Genomic DNA, 24,731 nt, shown 5'->3' on the forward strand with positions numbered 1-24,731 from the left:
CAAACACAGATACCTACACCCCTCCAGCTGCTGTCAATCAAACACAGATACCTACACCCCTCCAGCTGCTGTCAATCAAACACAGATACACATACAGACACTGACACGCCACTACAACTGCTATCAATCAAACACGGACACCGACACGCCCCTCCAGCTGGCTGAAACAAAAAGAATTTCTGATATTTCCCCAAATGCCTTTTTTTTTTCATTCTAATAATGCAAAACTATTAACATTACATTTAAAAAAACATGTTGACATTATTTTTGACTACAAAGAGGGAGGATTAAATGTGTTTTCAGTTGGACTTTAAACATTAAACATATATACCTTTTATTATTTAATTTTGAGGACTTGTTGCACCAACCAGTGTCACTTATTAGTGCTTTAAAGTTGCGTCCTGAGAGTAGCTTTTACAGCCCCAAGGCTTGGCATTAATTATGACAAAAAACTTCTCTCCAGTACTAAGTACTAAGATTTCAGATCAAGTCATTCTCAGGGCACAACAAGGCCCCAAACATTAGCTAAATGTAGAAAGTCTCTTTTCCTTTCTCATTTAAAACCTTTTCACTCGGTCACAAAGAGGACGTTTCATCTACAACTTGATTAATTTGTTCCCGGCACAGTGATCCATCATGCCCAGGGGAAAAAATAATTTCCCATGAAGTCATTGTGTCTGCCTTCCAACAGAAACATTAATCTTTTTTAAAATTTATCATCACATGAGGCTTTGAGCTAAAGAATCTATTTCATTCTTCCTGTTAATGTAAGTGATGAAATAATCGCTGCATTTCTCTACACAGTCTGTCTTTGCTCAGAAAGAAAGATTTTCTTCTGCCAAAACAAAAAGATAACAGGAACTGTAGAAAACCTGCAGGTTGGTTGCCAGTTTAAATTCCACAGATGAAACAGGTTTTTCTGCATCTGACCTGATCTGATTTGGGAGGTTTATGTGCTGGTTGTCAGATGAAAAACAAAACTGAAATTTCATGCCTGTGCAAATCCTTCCAGAGAGATTTTATCTGCAACTGCAGGATTTGCACAAAAAAAACCCCCACTCATATCTGAAGAATTAATCATTGAACAAACAAGAAAATCATTCAGTCGTGAGTTGTGTTTTATGTCTGCAGTCTGTGTTTTCTTTTCTAACTTTTGAGCTCTTTTACAGGTTTACTCTCCGGGTTGAGTTGAGTTGTTTTGGGATGAAATCTGCTCCCATTGAATGTCAAACACTTTTATAGATATACGCCTTTCATTTTCTAATCATCAAATATCTCTTCTTCATTCATAGCTGCTTTCTTACTCACAGGACTCATCAGAAAGTAGAAGAATAGCCTGGAGAGTAGAAATATAACTGTGTACACTCACAAGTTTTAACTTTAAATACCAGGTTTAAACTTTTACAATATAAGTGGTTAATGGAAATGTTACCAGGATGAAGGTTTATGGAAGAAAGTGATATTATATGTTTCCCACATTGTTCATTATGATCTTTCTTTGTGCCTTATGTTATGTTTTTTTTTACTGTACCGCAACTTAATTTGTGAGAAGAAACAGATCTGCACACCAATTATACATTTGCTGTAAGAGACTTTCAAGCTCGCTATCTCTGGAAAAACTGACATTTGAATTAAAGGGAAAATCTAAAGACTTTGAAAAGATGTGGGGACCATTTATGGACCTATGGGGGAAAAAAAAAAGCCTCATGGCAGATTTTTTAAAACAAGAGCTTTCTCTATCTTAAAGTATAAAGTTGAGACTCAACAAACTGAACACCATCAGTGGTTTTCTTCTTTTCTCGTTAGTTCTGTTTGTTTTGATTTTGGGTTTTTTTGTATGTTTTGTTTTTTATGTTTGACATATTTAAAACAGAATAAATATAATGGTAAAAAAAAAAAAAAACATTATTCAAAATTTAATTTTATTCAATTAATATGTCAAATTTGCATGAACACTTAAAGGGAAACAGATTAAGAAGAAAGGAAACAGACTTCTACCTATAAAAAAAATCACTCACTTATCAGGACAATATGAGAATGTAAAGATCAATCTTGATGCCATAACACATTTTAGACAATTAATTAAAAGTCATTCTATTTTACTTTGCTGTATTTGTCCAGAAAAGTGCTTTTAAAAAGTTTCGTGAAGCAGAACTTTGACGTTTTCAAGTTCAATAAACTGAATTTCTCCAGATTCAGACCTTTGTTCAGTGATTCAAGCTGAATCTCAGCTTTCGTTGTCACTAGAAGTTCTTTTGTAAAATACTTTTGCATATTGGATATAGAAGCTACCAGCGAGCTAATCTACTAGCATGTTTACTGCCGACTGAACTTACAGACGTCACTAACCGTACTGGTCGATTTATGAGTTTTTAATTTCAAATGTTACAGCGGACACATTTCAGTAAGAACTGACTGGTTCTTACTGAAATGTTTGTTGTGTTTTTACTACACATGTCCTCTTTATTATCTGATATTTCTGTGAACAGATATTCTGATCAGAGTTGGTTTTTCTGAGCGACAGAGCTCAACATTAAATAATTTGAGGGAAATTCTGTTTATAGAAGTAATTAAATACTGAATGATCCTTAAATGAGATAAGTGATGCTTGAATGAATATTGATAACTACAGTAAACGGATGTGAAAGAAAAAAGAACCTTGACTGTGTTTTTTCCTCTTTGCTGTAGAAAGTTTGTTGTGTTATGTGCTTCTCCACTGTTCACCTTCTTTTACAGTAAAAGTGACCTAAAGTTGAAAGTCGTGACCTTTGCCTTGTAGGACTTGGCGGCTGATGGTTATAAAACCTCAATACTGTGCAAAATATACGAAGCACATCAGAGCTCTGAGTGTGTGTGTGTGTGTGTGTGTGTGTGTGTGTGTGTGTGTGTGTGTGTGTGAGCAGTGTGTTGTGTGTCTGCAAGTGGTTTTATCTGATGGGAGACGTCACTCTGCTTCCTGCCTCCATCTGTCTGGAATGTGAAGACGGCTGCCAGCCAATAGGAGCATCAGATACTGCTGCATGCAAGTCACACACACACACACACACACACACACACACACACACACACACACACACACACAGTCTATCACTGCATAGAAACAAGAGGTTATCTTTGGCAGTCATCTTTGGACTAAATTTCAGTTCTGATACCATCAAACCTGACTGAACCTTCTGATCTTACACAGGACCAGTATGTGTTGTTTTTTACTTCAAGTCAGAGCAGGCAGAGCTGAAATAAATGAAACCGTTATCTTTCGCATCATTACATCCACTTGGCAAATGCTTTCGTCCAGAACGACTCACAATACAAACAAGTGCAAACTTGACAGGAACAGAAGCTGGATGTTGTTCAGAAATGGGAACTGCAACACTTTGAAACAGACTGTGACTCACTGACGTGTTTTTAACAGTTTCTGGGCGACAACGGAGGAATAAGATATATCAGGCTGTGATACACACACAACACCTGTCAGTAGATCAGTTCATTGTTGGTTTGAATCCAAACATGAGATTTGTTGACAAGAAGAAAAATATAGAAAATCATCAGAATTATTCTTTAACAAGCACAAATTCGAAAATAAAAGAAATATGATGAGCAAAATCTGCAGGTGACTTTTCCGATGCAAAACATTAAAATGAGCGTCTCTGCTTCACAACATAAGCAGCAGTAGTGACGTCACTATGACGCGTCACAAAGTAATGTGTTACCGTCCAACATGGCTCCAAAAAGAAAGGGTCATTACACAAAAAAAATGTTGAACATCGGTCCAGGTATCATCGGATAATTCGTAATTCAATTGTAATTCGAAAACCAAAAAAAACCCAGTAAATCTGTTATTTGTTTCAAAACAAAAAACATAAAAACGTTTTTGGTGTCAGAATCAAATAATGAAAAACCAATCAAACCCGGCGTCTTCACCATAGCAACGGTCGCTGAGGATCATGGGTAGGCTAATGTAGCCGCTTCCGCTATCGTACAAAACTGACAAAAATACTTGATTTCTAAACCAAAATTGTGCGGTCTTTTGAATTTGGTTTTCTGGATTTTCGTTGGGAAACAAAAAAGGAATAGATCACGTGATTTCGGTTTTTGGTTTAGGACGCAAAAACGAATTGGCTGAATGTCCGCAGACCTGCTCGATATTCAATCCAAAAAGGAATAACGATAAAACGAATCGGCAAAAACCAAAAACGGGCCGGGTTTGATTGGTTTGATTGGTTTGATTGGTTTGACTGGATTGATTCTGACACCAAAAACGTTTTTTTTGTTTTTTGTTTTGAAACAAATAACAGATTTACCATTTTTTGGTTTTTAAATTATAAATGAATTACGAATTATCCGATGATACCCGGACAAACATCACTGAACTTTTCCTTTCCGTTGACTTTGCAACATGAGCGGATCTACTGTTTATGGTTTGTCATCAGGATGAAAATGAGAAGTTTCGCGACTTAGTGACGGCAGTTTGCATCGCGTCTCCTTCCTACAGTCAACGCTGGTTTGTTTGAATCAAGACGATGATTTTTCCTGAGACACAAACAAAAGAAAAATTGATAAATTGTAGACAGCAGAGGCTGTCTGAGGTTGTGCAGCGTGACAAATGTCCTCCACTTTTCTCATCCGTCAGGTAGATGTAATGAATGTTTCAGAGTGAGGGTGATTAATTAAAGAGCCTGGAGGAAGCTGAACTCTGCTGCTGGAGGTGCGATTAATTAAGAAGAGCAACAGATGAAAGCCTGAGGCTTCCTCTGGATCCTCTTCCTGTGAATCTTTAACTCTTCACAAAATTCAACTAACTTCTCTCTCTGTTTTTAACTTGATTCACATATTCATGAGTTCAGTTTTCTGAGTCTATTGGGTGAAAGTAAAGCATTCATTTATTTTTCAGTTTATTTATTTAAAAACGGTAATCTTAGCTCAACCCAAACATCATTAGGCAGAATTCAACACTTAAAGCTATAATATGTAATTATTCCACATTAAAATGTGTAAAAACAACTAGACCTATGTTATATATGTTGTTGAGTTGTGTTCTTACATTATCCCAAATGTTTCCAACAATGTTCAAACCCAGAGAAATCTGTAATTTAATCAAAGTAACGGACCGTTTCATTTGGTCGCCTGTCGATGGCGTCATACCTCCTCTACCAAAGAGTAAACACGCACCAGATGCATACGGCGGCGCTGTGTTTGTCCGCTACAATGGCGTCTACCAAAGAGTAACTTACACACATACAAGATAATACATCGGCGTTGTGGTTGTTCCACACAAACTGTTATAAATGGACTTTTATTCAGTTTTAAGCCACATTTTCATGATAAATTTAGGTGGTTTTTAACTATATCTTTTAGCCGGAAGAAGGATTTTAGTCATTGGACGTCTGGATCTTAAGTTATCAGAGAAATAAACTGGACAAACGTTAGCAGCAGCTCGGCTAACAGCCCCTCCAGGAAGTCCAGTGGTCACCAAACATCATTGGAGAAATATTGATTTTTTAGGTGAAACAGCTTTAATTAGTATTTTTAACGATTTTAATCTGCGTGTTGGTTTTGAATCGAGAATCGTTTCTGAATCAAATCTCGACATTCTCAAACATTCCCACCCTCAATATTTTGCATCATGTGATATAATTGCCTGTGTATATGGTACATCTTGTGTATTGTTCATATGAACGTTTGCTTGACGAAGACCTTGCAGGCCAAAACATTGCAATAAAAACTCTTTTTCTTTAATTTAAAGTTCTGAGTTATAATGAAGAACGTGTGTTTGTGTTCGGGGGGTCGAGGTGGTGAAATCTGACTCTGTCAGGTGTATTGAGGTATCAGCACGTGTCACAGAACTAAACCAGAGCCCGAGGCGACTGTAATGTTACACCAACAGTTAGTTTGACCTTCTGACCTTTGAGGGTCAGGAGTCCTGTGGGTAATCATCTCACTGCGCTTCTCCAGTTCTCAAAGGACTGTGGGAACTTTGGGGACCAGCGGACTGACAGCTGAAGGTATTTAAAGGGCTGATTTGGTTAGAAATAACAAAGAAATAAATAATTTGCCTGCTAACTGTTGCTGACAGCTGTAAACTGCAAACAACTGCAAACCCGTCAAACAACATCAACCTGACAACTCTTTTCATTCAGTAGGACGTCTTTATTAGCATCAGGACACCCCGCAGTGTCTGTTAATCATTTGATTCCAGAGGTTTTTGCACAGTTGAAACATTTGGACACATCATGGATGTCCAGCGAAGAAGAAACAACACACAGCTGGATGATATGAAAACAGATTGTTTGTGTATTCAGTCAGCAGTGGTGGAAGAAGTATTCAGATACTTTACTTAAGTAAAAGTACCAATACATCAATGTAAAAATACTCCTTTACAAGTAAAAGTCCTGCATGAAAAGTCCTGCTACAGTAAAAGTACATAAGTATTATGAGCTTGATGTAGTTAAAGTATTGCAGTAAAAGTACATAAGTATTAAGAGCTTGATGTAGTTAAAGTATTGCAGTAAAAGTACATAAGTATTATGAGCTTGATGTAGTTAAAGTATTGCAGTAAAAGTACATAAGTATTATGAGCTTGATGTAGTTAAAGTATTGCAGTAAAAGTAGTGGTTTGGTCCCTCTGACTGATATATTATTATATATGACATCATTAGATTATTAATAGTGAAGCATCAGTGTTAGAGCAGCATGTTACTGTTGTAGCTGCTGGAGGTGGAGCTAGTTTACACTACTTTATATACAGTTAGCTAGTTTAGTCCAGTGGTTCCCAACCTAGGGGTCGGGCCCCTCCAAAGGGTCAGCAGATAAATCTGAGGGGTGGTGAGATGATTAATGGGAGAGGAAAGAAGAAAAAACAAAGTTCTGATACACAAATCTGTTTTCAGTTTTTGGACTTTTTCTCTAATCTTTGATTTTTGCTGAAATATTGGATCATTTGAACATTTATTGAAATGAAAGCATGTGAGAAGTTTAGAGGGAAAAATCACTATTTGGTGGAGCTGTTAACAACTCATAGACATGTGAAATGTGACCCCGACTACACACTGCTTTTTGTAAGATGTCAAAAGCCAAAAAGGTTGGAAACCACTGGTTTCATCTTTAACAATGTGTTGTATTTTAAAAGCTTGTTATATTATCCATTGTGTCAAATCTTCATCTGAAAAGTAACTAAAGCTGTCAAATAAATGTAGTGGAGTAGAAAGTACAATATTTCCCTCTGAAATGTAGAAAGTAGAATCACATGGAAATACTCAAGTAAAGTACAAGTACCTTAAAGTTGTATTTAAGTACAGTACTTGACTAAATGTACTTTCTACCACATGAAGCAACATGACCCCTGCAATCCATAAAAAACATTTTCCCCATAGACCTCTATTATAAAAGAGATGTCTGTAAAGGTCAGTTATTACTGTTTATTTACTGTTTGGTTTTGTTTTCTTCTTATGGTTTTTTAAACCATAAAAGGTTTTAATATTTGTTAACCCTTCAAAGAGCCTTGAAAATCTATCTCCATGTGCGTGATCCGTAATCCGTTTTTACAGTAAATGCTGCTCTCTGACCTGCCTTCTCTGTACTGATCAGCTGATCAATACAACAGCGTTATTTTGTTCTGTGTGTTTTTGCATTTCTGGTCTGTGGGTGAAATCAGGCAGCAGAGCAGGTTTTTGGTCTGAGCTGCTGGTTTGAATCAGATGCTGGAAAATTGATTAGTCACAGAGAAAATGACGCATGCGTCTGTTGCGCATTGACTGAATAATACACCGTGAACATCAGCTCAGATCAGTTTGAAAGTCTATTGACATTTAGCAGAACAGAAGTTTTATACCAAAGAACCCATTAAATGTTTCATATTAAGATTAAGTGAAGTGTGCACAAAAAACTATCTGTTACCATAATGTTTATCAAGGTAAATTCAGCATAATCTATATTTTTACTGAATTATTTATATCAGTACAACAGTTGGTGCCACACTTATCTAGAAAGGCTGCAAGTAATGATTGTTTTCATTATCAATGAATCGTTTTGCCTGTAAAATGTAAGAAAATACCAAAAATACCTATTATAACTTCCTTGAGTCCATGGTAACATTGTGAAATGTCTTATTGTCTATGATCAACAGTCCAAAATCCAAAGATAATCAGTTTAATATCACGTATGACACAGAAAAGCTTCAAATTCTCCCGTTTTAGAGGCTGCAACAAGCAAACATTTGGTATTTTTGCTTTAGAAAATGACTGAAGTGGTTATTCAATTATAAAAATAGCTGCCAATTAATTTTCCGTCAGTAGACTTATTGATGTAACTATTTGGTTTTCTCAACAATGTATTAAAATTATCACTTTGTTAAGGTTAGAGAAACATGTGGTGTTGGTTAAAGTTACTACTTCCTCAAAGTTAGGCCACCATCGTTGTCATGGCAACAATTATAACCACGGGGTTAAAGGTTAGGGGACGATCGTAGTTACACTTATTAAAAAACTGTCCTGAGTCGCGGTTGGAAACAGGAAACAGAGTCAACTGTTGGGTTAAAGCCTCCATCCATCCTCCTCCTCTGAATGAGGAAATCTGTCCACATATATATATATATATATACGTCATCTGAACTGCACCACTGCTCCACCTCACAGTTACTACGGCTGCTAGATGGCAGCCGTCACTCAAACTAACTATAGGTAATTTTTGGGCAACTGATATTAAGACCTGTCATTTTTCTTGAGAGAACAGGCTCAGTGTTTGTACACTTCCTCTGTTTCTAGAAATACGGATATAAGGATTCAGGATTTATGTTTACTAGGGATGTGCAGACAGCCCATTATTTGTATTTGTATTATATTTGTTGAGGCAGCAAAGTTATTTGTATTTGTATTTCAATAAGAGTGGAGAGAGGCTTAGAAATCCTGTTTTTGTTTTTATTATGCTTTTAAGTTTAGAAAATTAAAGTGTTACAACAAGCAATCATGAATAAATTATCTTACGACGGAGGTCCCCACAATCATTGCACTGACTACTGAGCTAAAACTTTACTTATCTCCTCATTGCAGACAGACCTCTACCTATTTATACACCCATAACACACAGACAGCACACCGTGTAACATGTAGAAGAACTTCAAAGGTGATTCTTGTTTTGCACTCTTCATTTATTGCCTATTTTTTACAACCTAACTTTGTGGGTAAAGAAAAGGGGAACAACAGGTTATGGAGAGTCCCATGCGAGCACAACTCCAGGAGTGATGTCCAAATAAGGAAATGTGCGTCATGTAGCAGGTGGATGTGACTCCCCTCATTGAGACCTGCTGATAGACGTAACAGCGGAGCAGAGGAGAGACACTGAGATAGCGATGTAACTGACCTGTGCGCTTGTATCTGACATGGGGTTTTTTATTCTTCCCGAAAACAAATAATTTTTCAATATTTGTATGAAAGAAATATTTGTAAAAAAAAAAAAAAACACTATCTGTGCTTTGCCGAATAACATATTTGCACCCCTAATGTTTACAGCCACAGGAGGCTGGAACCTGAGTCTTCATGACTTCCTGAAATGTAATAGTCATATGTACAAAACAGACATTATTATCTGCTTTCAAGTGTTTTTGGTTCTTACAGTTGAAGTAACACAGTCTGGTCCACATCAGGTGGTAGAATACAAAAAAACAACAACGTGTGTGGTGAACATGTGAAACCGTTTACTGAGATCATGAGAACTCACATACATAGATACATACGTACATGTATATGTAGTTTCAGTGCAGGGCCTCTGGGTCGTGTCGACGCCTGATCATAACTCCAGGTTGCATTAAACCACACACACATTCTGGTTTTCCTCTCTGATGACTTCCAGAAATCTCCACAGGAGGCCCAGAGTGAAAACCAGCATGAGCTTCAGTCCAGATGAGTATTTACATTTTTTCACCTTTTCCTGACAAAAAGGTTCAACTAAAGATGACATCTGTGACTTGGAACACTCAGTCTGAGAAAAAAATAAGAGTTTGATTTAGAGTTTTTTTTTGTATAAGAATACAAAATTGTTCTTGCACTTTGGTAGCAGGATTTGACTTCTTTTTCTCCTTTACTCTAAATGTCAACTTCTCAAACATATCCGTACATGTTGGAGCCAAAATCTGAGCAGAAATATGCAAGTGGACAACACAAACACCCGCAGGAACAAAGATTACAGCTAGACGTCTCTGTTTGGTAAACATTTAGCTAATTACCTGCTTATTGTGTGACTTCTCTGTGTTCAGCTCTCAGAACTTTTGTAGCTTCTATCTGAATCTCTGTGGGTTGAAGTTTCTCTCCACATTCCTGTTCAGATATCAGTTTTATTTTACTTTAATCACTTTCAGCTGTATCAGTCGTGTTAAGTTACTGCTGATGAAAACCCAACATTTCCTGCTTTACTGTTTCATATTAAAAGTTTTTAAATGACTAAATAATTTGGAGGATTTACAGGAAATGAAATGTGTTCATCACCAAATTATCAGAGCTTCATTAGTGGTGCAAAAACATCTGGAGATAATTTGAGCTCTTTGTTCAGCAGATTAGTTAGAAATAATGCAGGGAGGAATAGTACAAGCAGAAACAGACACAGAAATGCCATAATGTTAGCGCAGCGGAGCAGTGAACTCCAGCTCTGACAAATGAGACCAGCTGACCAACACACACACACTGCAGCACTGCAGCAGATGACCATATAAAGAAATCTGAAATCACAATGAAAGGTGAAAAACTTTTGGAAACAGAGAGTTCAGAGGAGTTTGAAGCCTGAGTTTTTGCTCACAGGGAGATTACTACTACATATATTTACCTCACTGTTTGAAACTTTTAATATGAACATCCAACACTGTAACATTAACTGAAAATAAGGAAAAAGCGTAATAGGTCCCCTGTGAACAAACACACACACACACTGCAGCACTGCAGCGGATGACCATATAAAGAAATCTGAAATCACAATGAAAGTTGAAAACTATACCTCTGTCTCTGTCCTACATCTATGAACCTCCTCCTGCAGGTTGTCTTTGAAGTCTGCTGGTCTGTGATCAGAGAAGCAGTAACAACTGCAGCCAGATGGCAGGAAATTGGTCACATGTTAGAAACGCCTCATCGCACGTCAAAGATCCAGGAGAGGTCACCTGGAACAGGCTGGGAATGTGTGTGTGTGTGTGTGTTTCCACTGACAAGTGTGAAAACTCTGGTTTTGCGTTTCAGTGTGAGTGAGGACAACAAACTCTTTCTGCCTGCTCACAGTCAGGTGATGTAACACTTTCTGCTTCCTCCAACTCTACATACAATTACAGCTCACTGCTCCTGGACCTGATCTTGCTTTTACATAGTTTCCTTCTTTTTTCCCCACTCCTGTTTTTTTAATTCAGAGATAGAAACCAAACTGCTACGTGGAAAGGAACACCAGCAGAACAGCTAAACAACTACATGTCAAGGATTTCACTCTTTTTTGATTCCTGAAGGTTTAATTGAGCGACTCCACTCAGCACTCTCACATCCAGACTGTGGAGGTCAGACAGAAGCTACGTTCGTGTTATTTTTTCACAAAGCCTGCTTCACACCCAATTTCGCACTCGAGTTTTAAGCCTGAAGAACTTCCACATTCACACAGACCACTGTGATTAACACAAACATCTCTGGTTTCATGGGCAGAGGAGATGGAAATGACGAAATCATCCTGCTGCTCTCTCTCTCTTCTTCATCACAGCTCAGAGTGTTTATTGCTCCCAGTTCAGATTTAACACAGTGTGAAATTAGTTTCTAAAAAACAGAACCAAAGTGGCATTTTATCACCTTTTATCTCATGTACTTTAATTGAACTGGAGCAGAGCAGCAGAGCTCAAACTTTGAATGAACTGGACTTGACAATGAACTAATTACACAGTCAGACTCAAACACTGCAGCTAACTAGTAAGAACTCAGTGAAAACATCATTGCACACAAATATGGTTCAAATAGCTGGTGTTTGATTGCAGTTTAGAGGAGGCATGGTGAAAACCCTGCATATCTCTGTAGGGTCAGATTAATTTAATAATGAATGTAAGTGTAAATGTGAAAGGAACCATTTTTGTCTGTGTTAATATGAAAATATTATGAATCTTGTCATAAATTTGTTGTTCAGATCCATATACCAACACATGAAACAACTGTTATGTACCTACAAAAATTGGCTGTGAAGTCATTTCAGATTTAAATGCAAAATTTAAAGTCCAACTGAAATTAAACTGCTTTTTTTATCTACCACAGCAACATACATGTATCTGCTCTTGTCCTGTGTTTGCCTTTTAGAAAAAAAATGTGATACTTGAAAGAAAGGAATTTATCTTTTAAATCCTAGTTCTGTATTATTTTGATTTAATATCATTCCATCATCCCCTTATGTAGCTGGAGACCTTATTTCAATATAGCAAATCTAATTCTGAATAAAGCAATAACATGGCTTCTTTCACAGGCAGAGCAGACGGTCACACTGAGCCTGATAGCATCCGGCTACACAACACAAGTCAAGTTTATTTGTAGAGGCCAATATCATACAGAAACAAGTAAAAACAGTAAAACAGTGAAAATATGGATAGGATATAGATACAGGCAGATATTACACACACACACAGGTACAAAAAAGCACACGTACACACACACACACACACACACACACACACACACACACACCTAATTAAAATATGGACAAAATAAAAATGTCTTTAGTTTATTCTTAAAATAGGACAGTGTTGGTGCAAACTGCAAATCAGCTGGCAGACTGTTCCATACTTTAGGGGCATAAGTACTAAATACAAGAGCCACAGACTATGAACAACAACCCACATTAACTTTCCTGCTAAAGTCACTGTCTTATCTAACTTACTAACTTACTTACTTGAACGAGCCACCAAACAAACATTCACCAGGTAAAAGTCGTTGCTCTATAAAATCCCTGTTAGTGTAACACCTGTAGCCTGCCAGCTGCTGTCAATCAAACACAGACACCGACACAAACCCCCAGCTGCTGTCAATCAAACACAGACACGACACACCCCTCCAGCTGCTGTCAATCAAATACAGACACCGACACAAACCCCCAGCTGCTGTCAACCAAACACAGACACCGACACAAACCCCCAGCTGCTATCAATCAAACACGGCCACCGACACGCCCCTCCAGCTGCTGTCAATCAAACACAGACACCAACACGCCCCTCCAGCTGCTGTCAATCAAATACAGACACCGACACAAACCCCCAGCTGCTGTCAACCAAACACAGACACCGACACAAACCCCCAGCTGCTATCAATCAAACACGGCCACCGACACGCCCCTCCAGCTGCTGTCAATCAAACACAGACACCGACACAAACCCCCAGCTGCTGTCAACCAAACACAGACACATCTCTCCAGCTGTCAATCAAACACAGACACCAACATGCCCCCCAGCCACTGTCAATCAAACACAGCCACCGACACGCCCCCCAGCCGCTGTCAATCATACACAGACACCGAGACAAACCCCAAGCTGCGGTCAATCAAACACAGACACCAACACACCCCCCAGCTGCTGTCAATCAAAAACAGACACCAACACGCGTGCCCCAGCCGCTGTCAATCAAACATAGACACCGACACAAACCTCCAGCTGCTGTCAACCAAACACGGACAGCGACACAAACCCCCAGCTGCTGTCAACCAAACACAGACATCAACACGCCCCCCAGCTGCTGTCAGTCAAACACATGCACTGATAAGTGTGAGCTGGGATGGGATGAGGCCACACACCGCTAAAGGTGCACAAAATTTGGTTTCCAAAATTGGTACCAGTAGAATTTTTTTCAAATTCAAAGCAGATAATATACTATCATGCAGAGTACAGCAATGTTTCATGATTAATAAGCTCACTTTATAATGGTAAATAATGTTTATTGAGTAAATTTGCTAAAGCAACAAAAGGAAGTTAAGCTCTGCATTTGTGTTAATTACTGGGAAGCTCGTCATGAATCATTTTCTTCAGCTCTCAGTAAATCTCTAAAGAAACAGCAGATCTAACTGCAGTTTCTCTTAAAAGTTTGATTCACCCAAATAACACATATGCATGCATGCAGATAGTTTTGGTTTTGAGATATCTGTCTCTGAGATTTCTGCCTGTTTCGTATGTTTCTGTGTGTAACTCCTCGGCTGTCAGACTCCGTCAACTTTCAGTTTTCTCCCTTGTGCAACTAAACTGAAGTGATTTAATGTTTAAGAGTGGGTGTGGCTTCCAATAAACTTCTCCTCTCAGGGATAATGAACATCAGTTTTACTTGGCTCCTCTGGTTGCCGCTGGAAACATTAGATATCAAAAAATTAAAAGCAGATGACTGATTTCCATCCAGGAAAATGTGTTTGTTTCGGGCGAAACTGACTCTGGTTTTATTCTCTTAAACTTCAATCGCAGTGAAATCATGCGTGGAGGTGTAGTTAGAGTGGATTTCTCATTTTATTTCTTAACAACAGCCGCTAGAGCTTTAAAATAAGAGAACTAACCGCTGACAGCTACTGCATTTCTGTTTGAACCAAGTGGAAACCTGAATGTAGATAAACATGCAGTGACTGACAGCTCAGTCAGATGGTGTGATTAAAACCTGAAAGCTGGAAATTAACTGCCAATCTCTTGTAATACCCATGACAGGCTGAATGAACCCTGTAGCTGGATGTTTTTATGCAACAATCACCAAAACCTATTAAATATTAATTGGCAAAATCATGTGGAGAAGAAAAACAAGATAATTAAAATCTGTCAAGAAGAGAGACCACAGTGAGAGTTCCCAGCGCTGAGCACATCTTTGATTAATCAGATTTTTTTGGCCACTAAATAACAAACGTGATGAATCTTAAATTATCTCCTAAAAGGAATTAAGTAACCTGTAATGTATCAACCTCTTTTGGCAAACATGCAGGATTCCTACAGCAGTGACTGAACTTGTCTCCTCCTGCAAAGGAAAGGTGCAAGTTCAGACTGGAAGGAAGGTTCAGTGCCAGAAGTTTCACACTGTCAGAGTGATTTTACTGAGAATTCTGCTTATTTTGTGGGATAAAGCAATAAAATCTGTACTTGTTTCCCCTTAGAATGTACAAACCAGATCACACAATGCATAAAACACCTCAGTATGTAACGTCACAGCAGGGGTTTGTTAAACTCTTGGTTTAGTGATTTGATGTGAATCAGCAGGAGCGACACTTCAATCTCCTCCATGTTTGTATTCCGAGACAAACAGCTGATGATCTGTGACGCCAGTTTAACGACGCTGTTCTTGTAAAACTGCTTGGAGCTGTCTGTGTCTGTCTGCACTGCAAGAAATACTTCAACTAAAGTAAGTAAAACATATTTACATAGTGCCTCTCCAGATCAGATGCCACAAAGTGCTTCATAATAAAACACAAAAGAAAGACAAAGTGTTAACAGATCTCAAGGGTCATCCAGTAAAAAACATTGTGGAACCCTAATGCCAGACAAGTACGCTGATATTCTGCAAAACTCAAGATTATGTTCAGTGTCATGGTTTTTTAAATTCTTTCTACAGTATCTGCACATAACAACTAGTCCTAAATACACATGGCGTGTATGTGTTGGCAGGTGGCTAAATGCCTTTCTCTCATCAGGACTCTGGAGACAGTTATGTAGTTGCAGGTTTATTGACAAGAAGCAAAGGTGAAACTGTAAAGAAAACAGTCAAAAGATGTGTAGGATTAATTGTGCTTTAAATATAAACTTTCTCACATAAGCATAAATGACAATTAGACCAACCAAAAATAGCCTAGTTTACAACTATTTGCAATTTTATTTTCAAATTTTCTGGGGTTTTTTTATGCACAAATTGAAAATGTGAATAAAAAACAGGTGGTTGGAAACACACTTATAGGCGCTGGGAAAATTGCAGTGTGAGGTGATGAAGTTATAGCTATGGACATCTATGAACACACAACTGACAACTGTTTTCTGAATTTTTACTGAAATCTAAATCTTGTGTTTTATGAATAGCAGTGCAGTAACATGCTTCTGTTTATCTGCCTTGCTAAAATAAGAAAAAAGCCACAGATCTACCCTGGAATTAGCTCCAGGAATTAGCTCATCCACACTGACAGAAGAAGACTTTAAATCTGCACAAAGCAACGTCGCATGTTGGCAGCAGAGAAACAGCATGAGGTCATTGTTGGAGAGCAGTTTCTGTTTCTTAGTGAAATGCAGAGCTCATGTTCACCAGCACGTCTGGTCTTTGGTGTTTGATACCAACAGAAACCAAACAGTATCTCTTTCCATCAAAATCTCACCATGTTTAGTCTTCAATCTGAATTTGACGTTGATATCTTTTTGCAGTGTTTGTTGTTATGAAAGTGAAAACAGTGGGAAGATGCCAGCAGAGCTCTGGAGGATTTCCAAAAAATGACAGTGGTAACACCAGTTTGTCTGTTGTTCTGCTTTGGTTTCTTTCTTAAATGTTCAGCAAACAAACACTTTACAGGATCAGCATTTCATGTTGTGTACTGTGTACTTTTCTCTTTTCATGTGTAGAGTTTTATCTCTATTTCTTTATTGCTTTTTTAACCTTCAGCGTCGAGGTATCTCTCTTCCCCAGCTGTCTTTCTTAGCTCTGTTTGTACTACTATACTTGTGAGGACCATCACTGACATAAAGCAGATGATACATATATTTTTGGATTCAGACTTACACTTCACCAGGATATCATCATCTCTGATGTGCATTGCAAATAAGCATTTATAAATCTGCATAAAAATCAGAGAACAAAGATGCTCCCTGTAAGAACTTGCCTGAGAATCATCAAGTTTTTTTTCAGTATCAGAATAATCCAGTGATAGTTGTCTGTACATCTCTGGGTACGTTGCAAACAGGAATTACTAATAGCTAATATAGCATACTTTTAATGGTTCCAATTTGCTGAAATATAAACAAAATAGGCAAAAAAAAAACAAGTTGTAGCCCACAGTTCACTCATATGCTGGAGATAGTGAATTACAAGTTTCTGACTTGTAAGTAGTGTTCACATTGACATACAGGTTGTAATTACAACTGTAAAACTGTGATTTTTCTGAAAGCTCCAACTTGGTGTTGCCTCATGTCAGCCAAAGTCAATTGTTCAATGTAATTAAACCCAAATTTAATGCATATATTGTAATTTTGTCAATGCGCAGTGTTTTAAACTCTCATAAAAATTTTTTAAAAAAAAATCAACTAAAGACGAATCAGTTGTGTGACCACTGAGCCTAGTTTACATTATTAATTTTTAATTGACATTGTGGGTGTATGCCATGTGCTGTTGTGTGTAGCTTTGTATTTTGTATGGTGCGTTCTTTGTGTTTTGTTTGTTTGTTTGTTCGTTCGTTTTGCTTTGTACTGTTTGTTGTTGTGCTGTTGTATGTCTTGATTTTAATGGACTACGGATGCAAATTAGCTTCAAGCTAACTGCGGTGCAGTGCATCATATATGCTTAATACTGCACACTGTCCTGTTCAATAAATCAATTGTATGTATAAATACATATGACCAATATGACATAGACATAAGCTCCTCCAGCCTCTCACTAGTCTTTATTTACACACTTTCCTTGCACCATGTTGAACTTCTTTATCAGGATGTGGATGAGTTTGAGGTCGGAAGCTGATTTATTCTCGTCATGCTGACTGGTAGGTAGTAGTCCAACAGCTACAGCAATTGGATTTAGTAATATTGGAGATTACAGAATAAACACTGTCATGATTATCACAAGGTAACAGGTCATTTTAACAGGCTGTATCTTATCGGACAGAACTCCACTGAAACAACAGTTATGGTGTGTTCAGACATTCAGACAAATTTTCATCATGCTTTACTTGCACAAGTTACCCAGTTACAATCTGCATACAAATAACACAACTTTACACTTTCAAATTGTGTGCAGTGCATATGCCAAAGTCCAATTTTGCATGTTATTTGTACGCAGATTGAAGAGAATGGACTGGTACAAGTGTTTATTTGCCTCAAACAGCCAAAATACATCTCTCATATACACATATTTGTGCTGAGATGAAGACCAGAAGAAATACAGACAAAAACTGATCACTGTGTGCTGAAACAACTGATTCTGTCATTTTTCTTGGGAGGACAGACTCGTAGAATAGTGTAACATCAGAGCTGAGGCCCACACGGGTTTACAGTCTCATTTCAAACTGAGTGGAAATTCTCATAAATGTCATTATTTAGTAAATAAGAGCTTCAGTTTATATTTTGGACTCTGTGTCAGGAAGGATGCAGGCTTGTGTTTGACATGTTGTGTCTGCCTTCAGTCTCCTGCTGCTGCTTCTTCTTCCCTGTTCTCTGCATCGTCTCAGCTTTCCTCTGGATTTCTGCAGAAACGCTGAAACTCGATCTGCTCGGAGGCCAACGTCTGGAGGAGAGGAGAGGAGGAAATATAGATGCATATGGCTGCTATCAAGGGAAAACCACAAAACGTGAGTTGTAGTGGTTTTTTTCTTGGTTTCCTGATATTCAGACCAATTAAACTCTCTGCCTGTGAGAGGAATTAAATATTGTGGTCGCAAAATAGTCTCACATCTCCATTTCCACATAAATACTGATGAGGAGGAGATCTGGAATCTGATCCTACAGAGACAGACGCAGAGAGGACTGTGTGTTTATGTGAAGGACTTTACAATAAGAATAAATCCTCAGACTGCTGCAGTGGGACAAACAGTCCAAACACATGAACTCACACATACAGTAAACCTAAATCCACGTCACATCAGACACACCTGCTATCTCTCTGTTTTATACCAGACCTGTTTCACAAGTGTGACTTGGTAGCTTTAGAGTAACAGTAAACTGTCTGGGAATAATGTAGTATATTAAAGGACAAGTTCAAGTCTTTCATGGACTGATATATTTTGGTGGTCATGTGTAAGTTGGTTGAGGTTGTACTGCTCTTTTTGTCTTTGCAGATTTGCTAGCTGGAGCATTAGCCTCATGCAGGAAGCACTCGTATGAACGGATTCATTCTTAAAAGTCATGTATGAGTGATTTAAGAAAATCTATGGCATCAGTTTTCTCGTTGTTAGATATTTCTCTGAGGTTCGAGTTCAGACCTGTCGTACAAATCTGCGTTTCTTCACAAGAGGAGAAACACTTGTTTGACTTGCAAACATAATCTCTTCATGTAATGACTTTGGAGTTTAAATATACTGGTGTAACAGGGTCAACTGTGCAGCATGTGTATTATAATTACACAACATTTAAGGTTCACTGTTCCCCTATGTTCACTTTTGTGAGCCATATTGGGGTTTTTGTGTGTGTGTAATACTGAACTGTGTAACGCTGTTCATAACAGAGTGAGAGCTCTCTATTTCCTCTGAGGATCTGTGACAGGTTCCAGCCCGGATTGGCAGCCCTCCAGCGCTGCAGCCGCTGTGGATCGGCCGGTTCAAGACGGTTTCCAGGTGACGCCAAGGGTCAGTGTTGGCAGCGGAGCCTCATCCCTCCTCATCCTCCCACCTTCGCAGAGCGATGTGTGTTGGATGTTGTGACAGGAATGTGAGCGTAGGCTGAGTACGATTTCTCGTTTGCTGTAGTTTTGGGGTCATTGTCAGCGTGTGCAGCTGACTTGTTAGTCTGTGTTAGCCTAGCACTTTGCTAACGCTTCCTCGCATTGTATAGCGTTATAGCTTAGACATCGTAAATCATGCACCCTGTAAATGGCTCAAACTTTGTAAATAGGTAAGATCACTAAACTTCCCTGAGGCAGTAGGGGTGAATCACCATTTCCTTTTGTGCACAGTTTTTTTCCTGTTTCTCTTAGTGTAGGGAGTTAGGTTTAGAAAATGTCTTTTGTTCATTCTTCTGTTTGTTCAGGGAAGAATTAGAAATTGTTTTGGTAAGATAGTTGGTTTTGTTAATTGTTTTGGCCTTGATTCACCCTGAAGCCCAACTTCATTAATTGAAAATGAAGTCATCTGGTGTAGCAATAAATTGCTCCTTTTTTGCATTCATCTAACTCTCCACTACTTTGTCCTTATGTTGCGCCCTCATTCCCTTAGGCCTGGGCGTAACAGTCACACTACAGTGCTGCTCTGATGGATTAATATTTTCTGGTTGTTTCAGTTCCTCTAATACGACTACTGACACTGATAAATGTGTCTTCTGGTTTCTGACAGCAGCAACCTCAAATTCTTGGGAACATTTTTTGGAAAGAATCTCAACCACAAACAAAGCGGAACAGGTCTCCTTATATGGATATTTTAGGGCCGTCGATGATGCTGATGATTAAATCTCATGAACAGGTGACGTTCATCAGACTGAAACCAGAGATTTAATACAAGTCTGTGATGTTTGTCGTGGCCGTCCATGAGAGTTTGTTGAATTCAACTCGGAACAAACAAACATCACAGAAAAAAGTCAAGAGGTTTATTAGAAGAAGATGTTCTTGCATGAGGCTCAATGTGTTTTTCATGTTTCGGTGCATGTGTGACATCTCAGGGTTGATCTCCAGCTGTTCTTGTTGTCCTCCAGACCTCCTGGATTTGCTCCTGCCTCTGCACCTAATAAGACATTTATATGGTTCAGTGTGAGTTAATCTGGTGTGTCATCACCCGCTGAGCTGACAAAAGCTGTCATGGAGGTCAGTGTAAATAAATACATAGCATGTTCCTGCAACAAATCTACACGCGACTACTAGAATGTATCAGTCCGCCACAGCTCGGCAAGGAACGCACCAGGAAACAAAAAGAGGGAATTTGGTTCTAAATGTTGTTATGTGCTGTAATTTTGGAAGATACAGACTAGATTCAGCTAACTGAGACTGCTGAAGCCTCAGTTTAGTTTCAGCTGAACTTTGGAACAAGGTCTGTGGATTTTATACAGTGTAGTTGCGTTCAGGGTCAGTGTGGAGAGTAGGAATATATCATATATCAGCACATCACTATTGGATTAAGACAGACTTGGAAAAAACTTGAACCTATCCTTTAAACCGGCTGAGCAGGACCTTCTGGAAGTGAGAGTAATTACAAAAACACTGTTGACACATGCTTACGTCATAGTAGCCTACTCTATTGTGGCTGTAAAACCGTGGATAAATCGTTTTTGAGTGTCACACAGCTGTCGCAAAATGACTAATTTCACTATCAGAATTTGATCCATTTCGTGCGAAAACATTTGGAAAGTCTAGAAGAGCCGCACAATTAAATGATCTTATCCCCATTCAAGTTAGCGAAGGGCTAACCAGAAGTTAGCCGGAGCGGCTGGCGGAAGTCTCTGGTGCGCATGCTCTGCCCATAGAGCATGCTCAGTATGCATTCATTCGCCACAGATACCAGATTTAAGAACTTTAAAAACTAATCTATACTATACGATACTATACTGTGAAATACAGAGAGATTTATCTGGTGATAGGCTTAATCAGCATTGTGTGAACTCGTTCGGCAATGACTTGAATGTAACAGATGTTCATTTATATGTAAAAGTCCCACACTGTAGCTTTAATGAGGAGCCTGCAGTATTGTTGGCCGGCTCTGTATGAAGCAACACAGCAAAACTCTAAACATCTTAAGAGATTTTATTATTCAGCTGAACTGTGCATATGAAAACAAATGGTACTTAGGTTTCGTCAGTCTATTTTCAGAAGGCTGGTCTTAGTGAGACCATTTAGCTGCTACACATTAAAATTAAGCTGACTCGGTTATATCACAACACCCTTGAGATCCAGTCCAACTGCAGCACAAACAAAACACAAAAACACAAATGAACCACTGCTGCTTTGTGTGCTGCTGAAAGATGAAGGTGGTTATTTTATATCTTTTATCCTTTCTGTTTTCTACAGAAGTGCCACAAGGCTGCATGACGCTTTTAAACTTGGTGAATATTACCAGCTAGAATGTTAACAGTCTTTTTTGGTTGTCTGTTAGCAGGATTTCACTGAAATTTGGTGGAAAGTTTAAGTCCCCCTTCACTTAAAACTGTGTTTTTCCTCTTGTTCCTTCAGCTGGATGTTGTTCTCTTCTTTGTGCAGAATGATGTATTTACATTCATCTGCTGAAGGAGGAAAGTTTTTATCTGAGCTTGCTGAAAATCTGATTTTTAGGGGCCGGGATACTTTTTTATTAGAATATGAAATAAGGACGTTTTTCTGACAAACAGCAACATTAATCACTCATTTAAATAAACAAACTGTATTCTGTCCCTGTTGACCTTTATTACAGTATCACTCTCACCATCATGGATTTAACCAAAATTAATCAGACAGATCAAATGTACAAAATAAAGATATCATGAGGAAGAAATTCATATTGTTGAATTGGAGCAGCTTCAGTCAAAAAATATCAGTTATCTGTCTTCAAAAGGCTGAAATGCAGCCGATCTGAAAACCTTAAATTGACCAATAAAGCCATTAATTCACCAAATAACTGGTGTTATTAGTGATTAATACATTTTCTACATTGTTACATCTTATCTGCAGCTTTTACAGCATTTACACTTCATGTAAACAGATGTTTTCTTACCACAGTCTCTCTTCAAACAAGAGAGGTTTTTAAAATCTCACTGAGACTAGCTGGTTAAAGGTAACCTGTGGAGTTTATCTTTACATCAAGTGTTAAATCACCAAACTCTCTCTCTCTCTATATATATATATGTATATATCTCTATATCTATATCTGTATTCTTGAGCTCTAACAAACGTGCACTTCCTCATGAATCACCTGTGGATCATTATAATCGTGTGATAACATTGGCAGGAAGGTGTCACCCAAAATAAAGACAATGGAGACTGACTCATAAAAAACTGCTCCACAGCACTACTGAAGGACAAAAACTCCACAGGGTGCCTTTAAGTTAAGGAAGAACAAAAATCAGAGAGGATCCGCTAACACTCGACCTATAATATATACCTCTGATGAGGAGACACTTAAGGCATCACTGAGCTCTCTCCATCCATCCAGTCCTGGCCTGGATGTTTCCCCAAACACAACATCTTCAGAGTTTATTAGAGCTGCAACAATTGACAGAGAAATAATCTTTGACTGCTGTACTTTGATAAATCAAGTAACTGTTTTAGGCAAGTTTAACTTCTCATATGTGGTGATTTGATGCTTTTCTTTGTCAAAAACGATAGTAAACTGAATATCTTTGTTTTCATTTTATAGATAAAACAATTAATTGAGAAAATAATTGGCAGATTAATTGATAACAAAATAATTGTTAGTTGCAGCCCTAAAGTTTATGTCTAGATAGAAGACTGACATGAAATCCAAACACTCCCTGACAACAAACAAAGTACGTGGACACCCAAACATTACAGCCTCTCCTCTCCTGGCTCCAGTCTTTCCACCAGATGTTGGAACCTGGCTACAGGATTTGCTCCCACTTGGAAACAAAAGCACCAGTGAGTCTACGTTCCAGTTCAAGTTCTCCCACACCAAACTGAGAAAAGCATTTTTTATGGAGCTGGCTTTGTGCTCGGAGGCATTGTTATGTTGAAACAGGAAAAGGACAAACACAAACTATTGACACAAAGTTGGAAACAAACAAAAATATCATTGCATACTACATTAAATTTTCCCTTCTTAGGTACTGAGAGGCCCAAACTAAACTCAGACCAAATATACACAACAGGAGTTTCCACATACGTTTGTCCATGAATTTTATATTTATATTCGCTCAGATAAAATCCTGAATATGTCTCAGCAATGCATCATATTTCCTTGTGAATCTATATCTTGTTTGATTTGCATATTGATCCAAGAATAAGCATCCATATTGACCTAAAGAATAAGCTAAATCTCTCCCATCAGCCAACACGTAAACAAGCATCTTGTTTTCTCTCAATGAGTCATTTGATTCCAGGATGAGCATTTCAAAACTTGCCCAAGAAGAAACTTTTGGCGCAGAAACATCAATGTTTTTCTTCCTGAAAAACGTCTGAAGAATGTGCTTGTGTATTTCTGAGTATCCTTCCTCTGTAGTGCTCTTCGTAGGTCCCTGTCGGCCTTCGCTTCACCACCTCAGAAGTTCAGTGCAGTGTGGGTGTGGCCTTTTGTCTCCCAGGCCCCTCCCCCTTCATCTGAAGCCCCTCCCTCCTGGAGGAGGCGGGTCAGGATGTTGAGGAGGCGCTGATGGACGTCCCTGCCTCTTCTTCCTCCTCCTCCTCCTCCATCCTCTCTTTCCTCTACACCTCCGTCTGTCTCTGAACACTCCTGCACGGCTCGCTGCAGCTCCACCTGTTCAAATAAACCGAAGACATTTTTTTTAGAGGACGACCCACCAAAATCTGTCATTAATAAAAAAGTTGCTCTGTTTCTTCTCTGAACCACAGTCTTCAGTTTTAAATACTTTTACATTCTTCCTGAAATTATTTAACCCACTGCATTATAATATTTACTCAATATATGTTTGTATTTATTTACCTAACAAATGTTGTCATTCTCGCTCTCCATTTTGGCAGTGGCATAACTTAAAACTACCTTAGAATTGTTCCAAATAGGTTTATTCATATTCATAGAGTTATGTATGTGATCATTTACAGGAGCTTTTGACACCAGAAGGACTCTGGAGGCCCAGGTCGCTGTAGTTGTAATAAATGTCAAAGAAAGAAATGCCTCAACACAGAAAATGTACAGTATTTTTATTGAACATAAGAAGAGTGCACCTTAAGCCTTTTCTTAATTTTTTATTGTTTCCACTGGATGTGTTTGAACAGCCTCTGTGTGCAAAGAACATC

General features: G+C 38.4%; 1 protein-coding gene across 1 annotated transcript in view; it reads right to left on the bottom strand.

The window, feature by feature from the left end:
- Positions 1–22,382: 22,382 nt before the first annotated feature.
- The window catches only part of dipk1c (divergent protein kinase domain 1C), a 63,508-nt gene continuing 61,159 nt past the window's right edge, over positions 22,383–24,731 (bottom strand). The window contains exon 10 of the mRNA XM_067577817.1: positions 22,383–24,231. Coding sequence (XP_067433918.1) covers positions 24,016–24,231 — 216 coding nt within the window. The 3' untranslated portion in view covers positions 22,383–24,015. The remainder of the gene's footprint in view (positions 24,232–24,731) is intronic.

This window comes from Thunnus thynnus, chromosome 21 (assembly GCF_963924715.1).
Source record: "Thunnus thynnus chromosome 21, fThuThy2.1, whole genome shotgun sequence".
Taxonomy (NCBI): Eukaryota; Metazoa; Chordata; class Actinopteri; order Scombriformes; family Scombridae; genus Thunnus; species Thunnus thynnus.